This window comes from Melanotaenia boesemani, chromosome 8 (genome assembly GCF_017639745.1).
Source record: "Melanotaenia boesemani isolate fMelBoe1 chromosome 8, fMelBoe1.pri, whole genome shotgun sequence".
In the NCBI taxonomy this organism is placed as follows: Eukaryota; Metazoa; Chordata; class Actinopteri; order Atheriniformes; family Melanotaeniidae; genus Melanotaenia; species Melanotaenia boesemani.
Genome location: NC_055689.1, coordinates 14219903 through 14233875, shown reverse-complemented (window position 1 = coordinate 14233875; position 13973 = coordinate 14219903). Strand labels below are relative to the sequence as shown.

General features: G+C 39.7%; 1 protein-coding gene across 1 annotated transcript; it reads right to left on the bottom strand.

Moving 5' to 3' along the window:
• Window positions 1–589: 589 nt before the first annotated feature.
• Window positions 590–12781, bottom strand: LOC121644529 (segment polarity protein dishevelled homolog DVL-3-like). Its single transcript, XM_041992541.1, has 15 exons — window positions 12193–12781; window positions 10684–10753; window positions 8688–8803; window positions 7972–8084; window positions 7502–7637; window positions 6831–6921; window positions 6621–6690; window positions 6279–6418; window positions 5692–5768; window positions 5506–5573; window positions 5227–5376; window positions 3995–4126; window positions 3456–3623; window positions 3051–3254; window positions 590–1798 (listed from the first exon to the last, which is right to left on the bottom strand). The coding sequence occupies exons 1-15, from the start codon at window positions 12351–12353 to the stop codon at window positions 1440–1442; spliced, it is 2055 nt and encodes a 684-aa protein (XP_041848475.1). The 5' UTR covers window positions 12354–12781; the 3' UTR covers window positions 590–1439.
• Between the last annotated feature and the right edge of the window lie 1192 nt (window positions 12782–13973).

Below are 13973 nucleotides of genomic sequence, written 5' to 3'. Positions count from 1 at the left end.
ATTCTATGCAAATTCGTTAATAGCTATGACCTTAGAAGTTATACATGCTATTGTGGTGAGCTATTTCCCTTTTAAAATGGTTCGGGATCATGTTAACACGTATCCGACTTCACTTACTGAGTTGCAATTCTTCAGTTGCACAACAGAGGGACATACTGGGCTATACTATCAGAGTAACAATACTAGTTTCCTTTAACATTTTAGCGTAAGAAAACTCATCAGTTGCATCCTCCTTATTCTCGTAGTAGTATTTTGTTTATATCTGTCCAAAACCTTCAACTTAATTTTTTCCTTACTTTTGCTGTTGGTCAGTGGTAAAATTAGCTCTTCTGTTTTTCACCTGAATCCACAGGAAACAGTTTGCAATTTAAGGGTCATCCAGTTCTGAGGCATCTAACTCTGCACATGCTTGAACTTTTGCACACACCCACAGCCCACATGCACACATCTGTGGACCAGACTGCCCAACCTTCACATTCTTGGTGTTGGGACAGTCTGGTGGAATCCATCTATACAATACAAATATGGGAAACCAGAAAAATAAAGAATCACACACAGAGATTAAGACAAAAACAACCCACAAAGCAAATTTAAGTCATAAAACTATATTTATAAATAAAAAGGCATTTTTCTGTGATAAAAGCAGTGTGAAAGACATAGTAAGAAATTTTTCCACTATACATTATCACAAGACAGTCTGAAGATTCTCTGGTTAGCAGATCAAAATGTAATAATGTAGTGTAAAAATTACTCTTGAGAGCAAAATGCTCATGTTAACCATTGAAAAATTAAACTAGTTGTGACCAACTATGTATAGAATAAAACAAATGCATTCTTACAGAAAAACAAACTGCAATTCTCTTGCACTACATACAAAATTTTCCATGTCTTTCTTTCCTTCTCTCTAGTCAAGCAAATAGTTTAATGATCTGATTTAGGTAAAGAGTTAGTGTTTATTTTGTTCTTTTTAGAGGTCAGCAAGTGGGAACTGACAGAAGGGAGGGAGGGATGAGGCTTCATTCTCTTAGGTTTGACGTGGACAAGGGTGGGGGGAGGACAGAGAATGTTAGATAAGTAAAGCAGAAAAGAGGTGGGAAGAATGAAGAGCAGAGCAAATAAAAAACATCCATGTGGAAAAGCGCTGAGTCATCTTCTGCAGCTGACCGTTTTCACCGCCTCCCTCACTCACTTGCTCTTTGTCCTTTCACAAACTGTTCACCCCTGTTGAGCTGAAAATGTAAAAAGGCGCTTTGGTTCCATCTTGGGGGGGGGGGTTCTTCACTGAAGAAAGTATGGCCATTACTACAAGAAGGAAAAGCACAAGTGAGGAAGAACATTTTCTCTCAGCATGCACAACTAGGTTGGTTCCACTGTCCTTCTCAGCCTTTTGTCATGATAACACACAATGTGCTACTTTGTCATCCCACTATAACCCACTATCACATTACATCAACGAAGAACTCTCCAGCATTGCCTACTGCCATACGCAGAGACTGGCGAGATGCAGTAAGCTCAGGAGGCACAGAGGCCAGCTCTCTGCCTTGTGGGGCACCAGGTGCAGCTGTAGACAAATGTGCAGGCTGTGGAGGAAGGCCAGGGGGGCCGTAGACAAGGCCAGGCCCATAGGCTATTGAGTGGGAGTTGCCACTGCGGTGGCTGACAGAGCTACGGATGCTTCGCTCGCTGGGGGGAGCAACTGAGCGCTCACTTGGAGCTCTGTGGCTCCTGATCTCAGATTCACTGCCACTGCCGCCGGATTTCCGACCTTCATTCTTGCTGCAGTTAGAACCGCTGCTTCCTGTTAACAGAAGAGAAAAATATTGTTATCCAAGTGTGGGATTCAAATGCACCACTTCATTTCATTAAATCTGATTGACCAACAGAGCATCTCACACCCATCGGGGTCTCCATGACGTGATGCTGATCCAGTTTGTGAGACTCTAAGGAGAGCTGCATTTCTAATGCAGACTAAGCTTTCACAGGCCAAATAACTTAGCTATTACAAAAGGCAACAGATTTTCCTTGCTTGTTAGGACAGGCTCTTAAGACTGATGAAATTAACACCATCAAACAGAAACTATTATTGTTCACTCTATTTTATGAAGTCCAGTCCAAAAATAGATGAAAGAATTCATCTCAAGTCTCCTTGTGACAATTTCAGAAGTATAACATCTTTAAAAGGTGTCACAAGTTATTTAAAATGCTGCAGTTTGTTAGAAAACTATTCACTGATAAATTGAAGATAGGGTTGTGTGCAAAAATGACCACAAAATAAGAGATGTTGTCAGTGGATCCAGCTGCTGTTAGTCAGTAAATATCTGCCCAGCATAAACAGGCTGATCCTAAAACCACAATGCTTGTTTTTCCTTCTTCCACACATGTTAAATACACAAAAACCCAACATGTAAATACGGCTGCTTTGGGGTTGCTGGAAGGAAAACTTTCCACTCTTAATAGAGTTGAGCTGTGTCCTGCAAAGCTTTGATGTAAGCCAATGTAAACATGAACTGGACCCTTAAATGTATTAAAAATGAGGGCATGTTTTTTTTGTCTCTGATGGGGTCAAACTGTTGACAAAATATTAATTACCAAAAAAAGAGTTTTTTCTACAAAGAGTCACTTGGCCCCAACACCATAGGACTGAATAGACTTCAAAGTTGGTTCTTTCAAAATGAAATGTAGCTTCAGGTGTTATTATTCAACAATCATTTCTTGTTCTTGTGTAAGCGCTGCAACACTGTCTTAACATCATTGTTGAATAATGCATTGGGAACATATTGGAGAATATTTTAGCGATGGCATTTTACAGTGAACAGGGAAAGGGATATGTTGCCAACTGAACAACTGTGAGGAAATTTCTTTGACATGTGGTGTCACATTTTAAGTTAAAGTCAGTGTCTTGCTTAAAGTCAGCAGGGGGAAGATTTATATTCAAAAGATAACATTTTAGATTATAAAAAAGTCAATAAAACATTTATCTATTCACACCCTGCTCTTCACATACTAAAAATGCTTGTGATGAACACACAGTACACTCATACTGCACTCACCACTGTTCTGACTGCCTGCACTACCAGCACCAGGGCCACCATGGAAAGGCTGAGGCAGGTCGTAAGGATGCGGAATGGGGAACTGATAAGGCAGAGCCATTGGCCAAGGGGCTGCCCCAGGGTGGGGCAGAGGGGGGAGAGTGTCTTGGTCTGAGGCACCTCCACTGGAACCATCATGGTCATGGAGAGATAGGTGGGCCATATCTGAAGGGAATGGGAGAAATGTCATACAGACTACCAGTCTGAACCTACTTCTAGAAAACATAGCTTTTACAGAATATATCTCTCCTCACACCACAAGTTAATATATTTAAACGTTTAAGGGAATACAACTTTAGAGAAACTTGCTTTTATAGCTAACACTATAAGCAAATTCTATTCAATCACTGAGCTGTGTCCACTTACTGCCACAAAGGTCTCCAAAGACATAGTAGCACTGTTCAGAGAAAGTGATCTTGTTGACAGTGTGTCGGATGTAGCCAGCTTTCAGCAGGTTGCTGGCATATTTACGTGCTTCACGGCGATCCGAGAACCCTTCCACATGATGGAAAAGCCAGTCCACCACATCAGAACCTGAGTAGACAAAGATGCACACACTGCAGAAGAAAACTCACAGTACTTGCAGCTCTAATTATGAGATTTTTTTTTACTGATATCAAAACAAATATAAACTAAAGGGGACAAACAACAGGTTTGAAATTGGTATTCTTCCATCACTGTGAAAATGGAGAAAATGAGGCAGACTGCATTCACAAAATACTTGAACATAATTCAATAGCTGTGATACAAATGACTGGCACCATTGTTTGCTTTAAAAATTTTTTTACACATAATTGAAATTATGCCCATTTTAATCTACAAACTAAACTGATAAATTAAAGTGTAGTGTATGCTGTGAGGCACAGTAAATGCTGAACCATGCTTCCCTGCTTTGATAAACATACCAATAAAGGCATTGGCGATGGTTATCTTAAGCCACATACGGTCCCGCACTTCTAGACCTGACTCTGGACAGGCCATGGCCTTAGCAACTGTTGCCATGTCGCTGTGGATCGAGAGGTGGAAGTCATCGAATCCTGAGAAGAGGACACAAGGTTACAAATACTCAGCTCTTAAGGAAAGTTTCTATCATGTACAAAACGATTGGGGTTATTTTGTTTTATATTTTTAAACATTTAAAAAACAGCTCAGCTCTGCTATCTGGACACAGACAAAATTGTTCAACACTTTTGGAATTTGCCTCAAATCATATTTTGGCTTCTTGTGGTCTGGGGTTGAAATTGACCGCTTTTCTGCCTTGATCTTGAATCACAACTGGATTCAATGTTTGCTTGAACTGGGCTACAACAAAATCTACAACAGTCCTAAAAACACAGTCTCGCTGCATTCCACGATTAGATATTTTGGGTGGTTTCCTCAGCCTGCCTTAGATGAGAACACTTCTCACATTAAACATGAAACTAGTTGCACTGCATTTTGCACTGATCTTGAAAGGCAAACATACCTCAACAACCTCCTTTTAGACTTTGATGTAGCTATTTTTTAAATATGAAAAGTAATCTAAGATTTTAAGGGGAAGGGGTTCAGCAGGAGTTATAGTAGACAACTGTGTGAAACGTGATTTTTTTTCTACAAGCACAAAATCTTCAGAAATGAAAATCATAAGTTGGCTAAAAGAAATGTGTTGAGGGGAAACATTTTTTTTTCCAGAAATGAAGCCAAAACATCACAGTCATTTCCAAAAATTACAGGGAAGATTAAACATGTGAGTTATGGCTCAGTTTGGACAAGAGTTATTGAGCAGATGGAAGCGGTGAGGCTGAACACTGGGACAGAGAGTAGTCACTGGAATGCAGTTTAAGGGCGGGGCCTTACTTTCACAGTCTTAGTAACATGTTTGAGGAAGAGCAGTGATATTACTGCATTTCTGGAGGTCAGAAAGTGGGCGCTTCTACATGTTTGAGCTGAATGCTCAGAAAATAAAGCCCTGATATCAACAAACCTGGAGCATTTTCCTCAAATAGAAGTGTGGTCAATTTTATCTATCTAAAATTAAATCCAACAGAAACAAACAGTAGAAAAAAAAAGTTTGGTATGTAGCATGAAGACTATACAGAGCCTAAATAAAAGTGATAACAAGCCACAACAGGCAGCTGCAGGGGGTGATATGACTCACGTTCAGTTTCGGGGATAGAGCTGCTGATGGAGGAGCTGGTGGAGGTGACGGTGCTCATGGAAGGGCTCATACCATATGCAGGGTAAACCCCGGTCATCGCAGCTGTGTGGGACACCCACGCAGCTGGGTCTATGGGTCGGATTGGCTCACCTGTCAAACGAAAACAAAGAAAACACAGTTGTTAATCTTAGTGTAAAAGTTTAAATACATCAAAATGTGTCTCCTATGATAAAAAAAAATATCTGAAATGGAACAAAAGAAATGAGAAAAAAAACTCACTCCTGGGCAAAGCAAAGCAGCTCCGAGGGTTTGGGTCCCAGCACTTTGCAACAGTCAGAGTAATGGGGCTGATAATACACGCAGACAGTTAGCACTAAAAACACAGCTAAGCGCACCAACTCCAACTTTATATCGTTGTGTTTTATGGATGTCACTATGTTGTAGGTTTATGCATCTGCAGCTTACCCTGGCTTGTGCACAATGTCCCTCAGAACTCGGACCGCATCGTCATTACTCATATTCTCAAAGTTAATGTCATTCACCTGGAAAAATGTAAGAAAGTACAATGTGTTCAATTGTTTGCCTATGTTTGATATAAAAATAAGTTGCAGTAAAATGAGCCAAACTTTAAACAATTTCCTATATAAATACTTTTAAAGTTTCCAATTCCAATAACAAATACCACTGCACAAAGCCATTAAACAAAGTGGTAAAGTCTCAACATGGGGTGCCATATAAAGTTTTTACTTGACAATAATTTGTGGATAAAATAACCGTCCGTGAAGGGAATGGTTACAATCAGGGAAAAACACAAATAGCTCCAGTCTGAGCTTTGATTTTTTTAGAAACCATGTAAGTGAATTGCACATGTAGCCTTCAGAGGAAAAAGAAACAAACAACCAAAACCTTAAACTGATCTCACATTACTAAGTTATTTCATGTCAGTAAAGCTGCTGGTATTCAACACATACATTTTTTGGTCCAAATTTCAGGAATGCAACATTATTTTTAATGTTTTATGTGTGTCTTTATGCGTGTTCACAGATACACACCTGCAACAGCATGTCCCCAGGCTCTATGCGTCCATCTGCAGCCACAGCTCCTCCTTTCATAATAGAGCCGATATAGATCCCTCCGTCCCCCCGCTCATTGCTCTGACCCACAATGCTGATCCCTAAGAAGTTGTACTTTTCTGTGAATTGGACAGACAGTGTTAAAAAGAAAAGTGAAACAGGAGCTTAATAATAATAATAACAATAATAATAATAATAATAATTGTAATAATAATAATAATATTAATGATAATAAAACCTTGTCTGTGTAGGAAAAGGATTTTGACTCCAGCAGCTCAGTGAGACCATTTTTTTGTGTGTTTTTAAATCGCATTGACTTACCCATGTTAAGAGTAACAGTGATGATGTTTAGAGACATGGTGGAGTCTGTGATGCTGCTGAATGATGAAGACTGGAGGGAAAATGGTAAAAAAAAAAATTTGGAAGATTAAAAACATATGTACAAAGCAGAAAAAAAAAACTCAAAGTGGCAAACGACTTTCATAACTACATATTTGGTTGATTTGCAGTCATCTATAACTGTGGTCTCACCCTGTCCATATTGGAAGCCTTGGGTTTCCGTCGGCGACGCCGGTGTCGTCTCATTAGTCGAGAGGAGCTCTGCTCAGTGGAGCTACTAAACCTAAAGAAGCAAACATTTACGTTTTAAAATCAATACACAAGCCAATAAATGAAAAAAATTCTTTAAACTAAACTGAAAAGTTATATTGTATAACTTGCATTTTTTTTTTAAACCTCTTTGTTAAAGTGAGCTTAAAAACAAACCAAACTATACACGGATGGAAAAAAGGGTCATTTTACTTTTATAAACATCTAATTTAAATGCAGTGTTTATACTAACATTATATTAGGGGGGCTCCCACAACGGCAACCCCCGACCTACCAAAGAAGAACAACTTAATTTTATCCTTTCCTCTCTATATCCTGCACAGAGATACACAAATCCTAATGAGGCCTTCATCCAGGTATGTTATCACTCCAACAACAGGACAAACCTATCATATGAAATACCTAAAACAGTCTTTAAAGTGAGTTTCCGAGTTTACCCTTGGACGAGATCAGCACAAAAAACCACAAACCAATTAGACTGCACAATAATCTGCCATAAACCACTAATTTTATTTCCAGGTTTGTTCCTGAAGCCAACTGGCTTTTCCCATTGAGAAGTGCAGTTATGAATGAAGAGGCTTAAAACCTCTCACCTGCTGGTTGCATCATCATCCTCTGAATCAAAGCAGGAGGTGGACTCCAGCTCGCTGCTCATGAAGGAGGAGCAGCTGTCATACTCGGCTCCTCCACGTCCCATTGCTCGTGATATGTAGCCATTCTGCCTTCCACCTGCAGCAGGATGGCATTACAGTCACATACATCAAAACAAAGTTGGTGTATTCAAATATTAAAAAAAGCAACGAAAGCTAAATACATTTCGGCTTTCATAAAAAAAACATCATTTAGCTTTGTTAATTTAGAGCTTCAGAACAACTTTTCTCTGATCACTGCTGGAACTCAGAGGTAACTGTCTAATTAACACAAGCAGAGTAAAGTCAAACTAAACCATGCATGCACAGTTTGCACAAGCAGAACTTACTGTATCACTCAATTATTAAAAAATATACAAGTTAGGGAGTTGGGAAAATCATGGAGATAAAACAAATGCATAAATCTTTCTGACCATGGTCGTTCGTATGCCTCCGTCTTGGCCTCTCCCTCTCTCTCCTTTGAGACACTATGGAGCAGGTCTCTGTGTCATTGTCCAAACTGTCCCGACCGCTCGCTGCCTTCGCGCTTCAGACAGAAAAAGCAGAGAAAAGAATGTGAAACAGAGCCTGAATTCACCTGCATGATTCGTTCATTCAACAATCAGCTTACATATTAAAAACTTCACTCATTAGAATCAGGTTGCAGTCTGTGTTGAGTGTGCACTCGTCTTTAGAAAAAATAACTCTGTGGCTGAATATTTGGCAGGAACTGCAGATGTTGTGTTGATTGACTTATTTCAGTCTGGTGAGCATTTCTTTTCATGGTCACCATGTGCCCATTACAAATATGAGACATGCATTGTACTTTCAGATGAACCAGATGTTAAATTAGTTAAACCTGCAGTAACAATAACAGGTTAACTTGGGTAAATATGGCTAAGAAGTGGAAGACTAGTAACAGAAAAGATTAATTAAAGTGAACAAAGTCAAATAATAAATCCATAAAGTAGTTTTCCTCAAAGACAATCTCAAGATCTTTACATTCAATTTGCTTAATGTTCTGTAACTGTAGTTTTAAGGAAACAAAGGGATACAAAGTAGAGAAAACATATCTGCCTTTCTCAATGATACCTATGATGTCAACTATGAAATGCAATACACCTCAAAGTCTTCCTTAGAATATACTGACTGGTAGGAAGGTGGTCTTGAGTCTCCGATGCCCCCAGTCCTCTCCAAAGGTGGAGCCGGCTCTATACTATCTGCCACAGAGCCGGTGTCTGTGTGAGCTCCATCTCCAGAAACCAGCTAACAACAGAAAAGAGTCAGATCAGTCACATGGATGAGACAAACCAGAAGGAAAATTACACAAGGCAGAGAGTAATTGGGCAGCAGACCCACGACAAACCACTCCTGGGTTTACACCATGTTCGACACCTGCATGTTGAATCTTGTTTTACTGTCACTAAATAAACACTTGCAGACATCTGCAGATGGTAAAACTGCGGTGTAGCTGCTACATTTTTATCACGAGATAGAAATAAAATATATATATATTTCCAAGTGAGAGAGCAGAGCCACACAAAAGCAGCTGTGGATTCAAAGAGTTTAGCAAGAATACATCTGTACAAACACACTTGTCTACCTGACAGTGTTGCTTAAGTTACACAAGGTTGTGGAGAGATGGGCTTCAACAAACTACAACAGTGGCTAAATTGAATTTCTTACACATTAATGCACTTTGAACAATTCAGATTCTGGTTTGACAGACAAGTTGGGAATTTTTCAGATATTGTCTCTCTGTGTGTGAATATTTATTACTGAGTAATTGTGTAGGATACAGAGAGTCACAGAAAGTTTGGGTTTGAATCCAAACTTTCTGTGCCCAACAAGTGGGTGTCATAGGACTTTTTCGAAGATAAAAGGTGGCATGTCAACTGACAACCAAACAGCTATGTTGAACTGCAATACAGCAAACTTATTTAATAAGACTATCACAACAATTTAGTTGCAGCAAAGATACCAAATTGAATCATCTGCAGAAATATAAGGATAGTGGGCTTAAAAAATAAGACATTTTTCCTGTTGTGAGTTCAACAATTCATTTTTGTTGATGCAGTTTTCTTGTTTTGCTGCCACTATTTTTGTCATTCACGAGTTTGAGTTGGTGTGAAGGGAAGGAAGACATGCATTTGGTGTCCAGCTGAGTTCCACACTAATTAGGTGTAAACAAATAATTTGATGGGCGAAATTTGTCAGCTGACAGTAAAACACAGCAGAGATAGTCAGAAAGCTGGCCCGATGTGATGTGTAGCAGGTAGGGCTATCAGACCCCAGAGAGGAATTAATCAGATCACTGAAATAACAGATGAATGGCTAAGGCAAACAAATGGACTTAACAGAAATAACTCCTGATAGTATATGGGAAAATTTCAGCAGTTCCCAAGAGATTAACATATGCATACACAGACCCAAAGAAAGAAACTGACCACAACACAGAAACACATTATGTTGAGTGTGATAGATTATACACTCAAACATCTAGCAATAACACTGTGTTGATGACTCTCAAAAAAAACCCGTAATTACAACCACACTGTGCAGCATTAAGCAAATGCAGCAGCTTTTTACATCAAGACACAGTACAGTCTTTCTCTCAACTTTATTCACTCCTCCTTGTGAGATTCAATCTTCTTGTTAGATGTCATAAAACGAAACCCTTTGTCATTGGGCACTTTCCTGCTATCCTGTGATTTTACTTGTTTTTAATCAAATTTCAACATTGAACAGAGAGGAAGGGAGGCTGTGCGCCAGAGGTCTCTCGTGTTCTAAAGAGAGGAGGATTATTGCTCAGAGCCATAAAATAAGACATTAAAGAGTACATTCAAGTACATGTGAGCATTGTATGTGATGACTTATTTGTTGATAACACTGAAAAAACCTTTAAAACAGGAAGAAAAAAAAAATCAAAGGAAAAGAGGGTGTATGTGTTACTCTGAGGATTATTAGGTAATAAGGATAGAACAGATCCATAAGAATTCTTCGTAGAGATGGTGGATGATTGTGGTTAGTGCCAAAGAAAGACTGTTACACTTATCTACACAAAGTTACCACAAAAATAAAAAAGAACACACAAAAAAACCCAGGAGAACCAAAGAAAAAAATTTTAAGATTTATTTTGAACCTACCCATGACACCACACGTCCATTGAAACAGGGCAGCTTTGCATTGTCATCAGATATTTCTTCCTTCACCACCCTATGAAGAGAGCAAAGCTTTGCTTCAGTTAGCCATTACAACACAAAAACCCTTTCTGGACAATAAAACCTTTCACTCTTGAAGACGACCAGTGCATCTATCACACAGGACAGACTGTGACAACTTAAAATGATTTAACCATTCACTAACTACACCCTCCTATTAGGCTCAGCAAGCAAACACTAGTTAATTTTCCAAAATAATTTCCAATAACACAGTTTAAAAACATTTCCAGAATATCAGGGGAAAGGGCCAACATGGTTCTTTGTCTGAAGCTACTAGCACAGACAAGTAAAAGCTATTTTATAAGACATCTTGTTCTGGCTATGTACTGTGTAAAGAATGAGCAACCCTGCATGTCAAAGGAAGGCATGTTGAGATGAAACCATGTGATTTTTTGCAGCTTACAATGAGTTCACAGACTTTGAATGAGACTTGTCACATAAAGATGGCAAATCAGACATGCATTTATCAAATGTCCCAGATTACTGTGATTATTACAATTAGTTGTGCATGTTAAAGGAAGTATACTAATAGTTAATGAGGCTTTGTAGATGGAGGTTTGAAACCAAGTTGTTTTTCTATATTAACAGCTTTCCACTCATCATAACATAATATGAATAACTGTGGGTCTCTTCAAAACATGCCTTTCCCACTTGCAAACGTTCTTAAGTTGTTGCCCCACCCTGGTTTGTGTTTATCCAGAAGTAACTTAAAATCTGGCACAAATGTCGAAAAGAAATACTACATTTCACCATTGTTCTTAAAGGGTATTGTCTAGAAGAACATAAAACATCTACTTTCAGGCCATGTTTTAACACAAAACGACATTCTCATAAAGCTGCCAGAGTGATGAACAGGACATTCCAGTGTCCAACTCTACATTCCTCAGGCTAATAGACAACAACAGCAGCGGGGGCCTGCTGGTCTCACTCACTAACTTAAACTGGCCGTTTACACTCTGACGTTAGCCTGTTAGCATATGTGTTCAATACATTTGCTAGTAGCTGACAGTAGTAACGTCAAGTAAGTAGTAATTATCAAGAGTGTCAAACACCCTATACTAATTTATTCTATTAAAATCATAAAAAGTCATTCAAAGCTTTATGAGGTATACAAGAGGGAAACTAATACCAAACTTGGACAGCCACATTTGAGGCGCAAGACGTATATGCTAGCCACACAAGCAATGTAAACAAACGAGGTCTGGATGCTGAACAGATCCGCTAATGCTCCGAGCTCATCGGCTAGCAGCTAACAAAGAAACGGCAGTGCAAGTAGCTAGCATATGACCGACAGCCAGGTAATGTTAAAAATGATGACGAGTCAGCTGGAAGGGAAAACAAATAAGTTAGCGATAAGACAGCTGCACAAACAATAAGGACACCCAGGGGATTGTGTTGAGTCAACGGCGCACACAATAAACTAGTAACAGTTACCCGAAGTCATCGTCCATAGATTTGAAGAAGAATTTGTAATTTGGTTTCTTGAGGACATTTTTGAAGTCTGCGAGAGTGACTTTGTCCGCTGGCACAGAAAGCTTCACTAGGTATGGTGTCTCCTGGTCGTCGAGGTGGTAGATAATTTTGGTTTCCCCCATCTCGGACTGTGGCTAAGGCAAGGCAGGCTGGGTGCATCAAGCCGAGGGCCTGGCAGGCTCCCTCTCGGGTCCCGACTCCCCGTGGCGTTGGCGGCGGCCGTGCCGTGGTCCCCTTGGGTCTCTCTGTCTTCCCGACTCGCTGCTTAGTCCTGGTTCTGAGACTTCAACTGGTCTACGGCAGCTCGCCAAATGCCTGCCTTTCTATTGAGAGAAAAAAAGAAAAAGAAAAAAAAAAACTTGCCCCACCACAAAGCGTCCCAACACCGTCCGAAGAGTGAACTGCGTTTGTTTTCGTTTATGTTAAAGTTTTAACATGCACTCCGAAACATAGAAATACACGAAAACACTGTTTTCAAACACAACAAACGGGCCACTACCAGAAGGGTCGGCTTTCCCTTCTTGCCTTCAGCCAAGCTCGGTACTTTTGTTGCACACGAAACTGTGACAAAAAAAAAGAAAAATCGTGAAAGGCTGTCTTGGAGGGGCGCCACCCACAGGAGAGGAGGGGAGCTGCACGCAGAGCCAACAGAGGCGCTCCCACTGTAAAGAGCACTGAAGCCCTCAATGTTTGAGGGGCCAGCAACTCTGATCTTTCAAGATTATTTAGTGTTTTAATCACAGATAAATTCTAGTTATTGTAAATCTTTTACAAATCATATTCAGATCATCACCAGAATATCTGCTGAAATATCCTTTATGTATCCATCAGTATGTGTATGTGTGTGAAAGAGCAGTGGTTTCCAACCTGGGGTCCCCCCTCACCCCCCCACCTCCCCAAGTCCACATAGAAACAAACTGAGGTGGATTCAATTAAGTATTTTATCCGTTATGACATTTTGTTCACATAAGAGCCTGAAGCCTTTAAAACCAAACCCCAGGGAATAAATCAGGATAATCAAAATCTGCTATACAACAACTTATTAAAACATATATCTTTAGTTAAAAAAGAAAACAGCTACTTAATAAGCCACATCTTGTGCGTCAGTTAACTTCCATGTACTGTGTAGTTTAGTGAGGTCAGTGAGATGGTGGAGCTACGGGAGTGGAGTAGTTCATGCTTATCCTGGTAACATTGATTGCACCTGCAATATTTATTAATGAATTATGTCGAAGAAAGGCCAAATTGAAATGTTCGTCAATATTTCTTTTTAAAAGAAATTAAGGCTGTATAACTTTGGTTTTTTATCAAAGGATAGGAAACTGCTTGAATTCTTAGTAAAAGATTCAACAAGGTGTTGGAAGCATTCCTTAGATTGTGGTCCATATTGACATAGCCTCACACAGTAGCTGCTAACTTTTCTGCTGCATAATGCAAATCTCCTGTTCCACCACATCCCAAAGGGTTTTATTAGACTGAGATCTGGTGACTGTGCAGGTCGTTGGAGTACAGTGAACTTATGTTTAATTAACAAGATGATGATTTGAACTTTGTGACATGGTGCATTATCCTGCTGGCAGTATGTCAGAGGACATGTTCAGCAACAATATGCAGGTAGGATGTGGCACTTAAACCATGCTAATTTGATACTAAGGGGCCCAAAGTGTGCCAAAAAAATCCCCTACATCATTACACCACCACCCACCTGAATCACTGATACAAGTCAGGATGGATGCATGCTT

Excerpts from the sequence above, each read along its gene's own strand:
- LOC121644529 (XM_041992541.1), bottom strand. The coding sequence starts at position 12,353 with ATGGGGGAAACCAAAATTATCTACCACCTCGACGACCAGGAGACACCA. Across the intron at positions 8,085-8,687 it reads TCAAGACCACCTTCCTACCA|CGCGAAGGCAGCGAGCGGTC; the intron begins GTCAGTATATTC and ends TTCTGTCTGAAG. Across the intron at positions 4,127-5,226 it reads CTCTATCCCCGAAACTGAAC|GATTCGATGACTTCCACCTC; the intron begins GTGAGTCATATC and ends TCCTCTTCTCAG.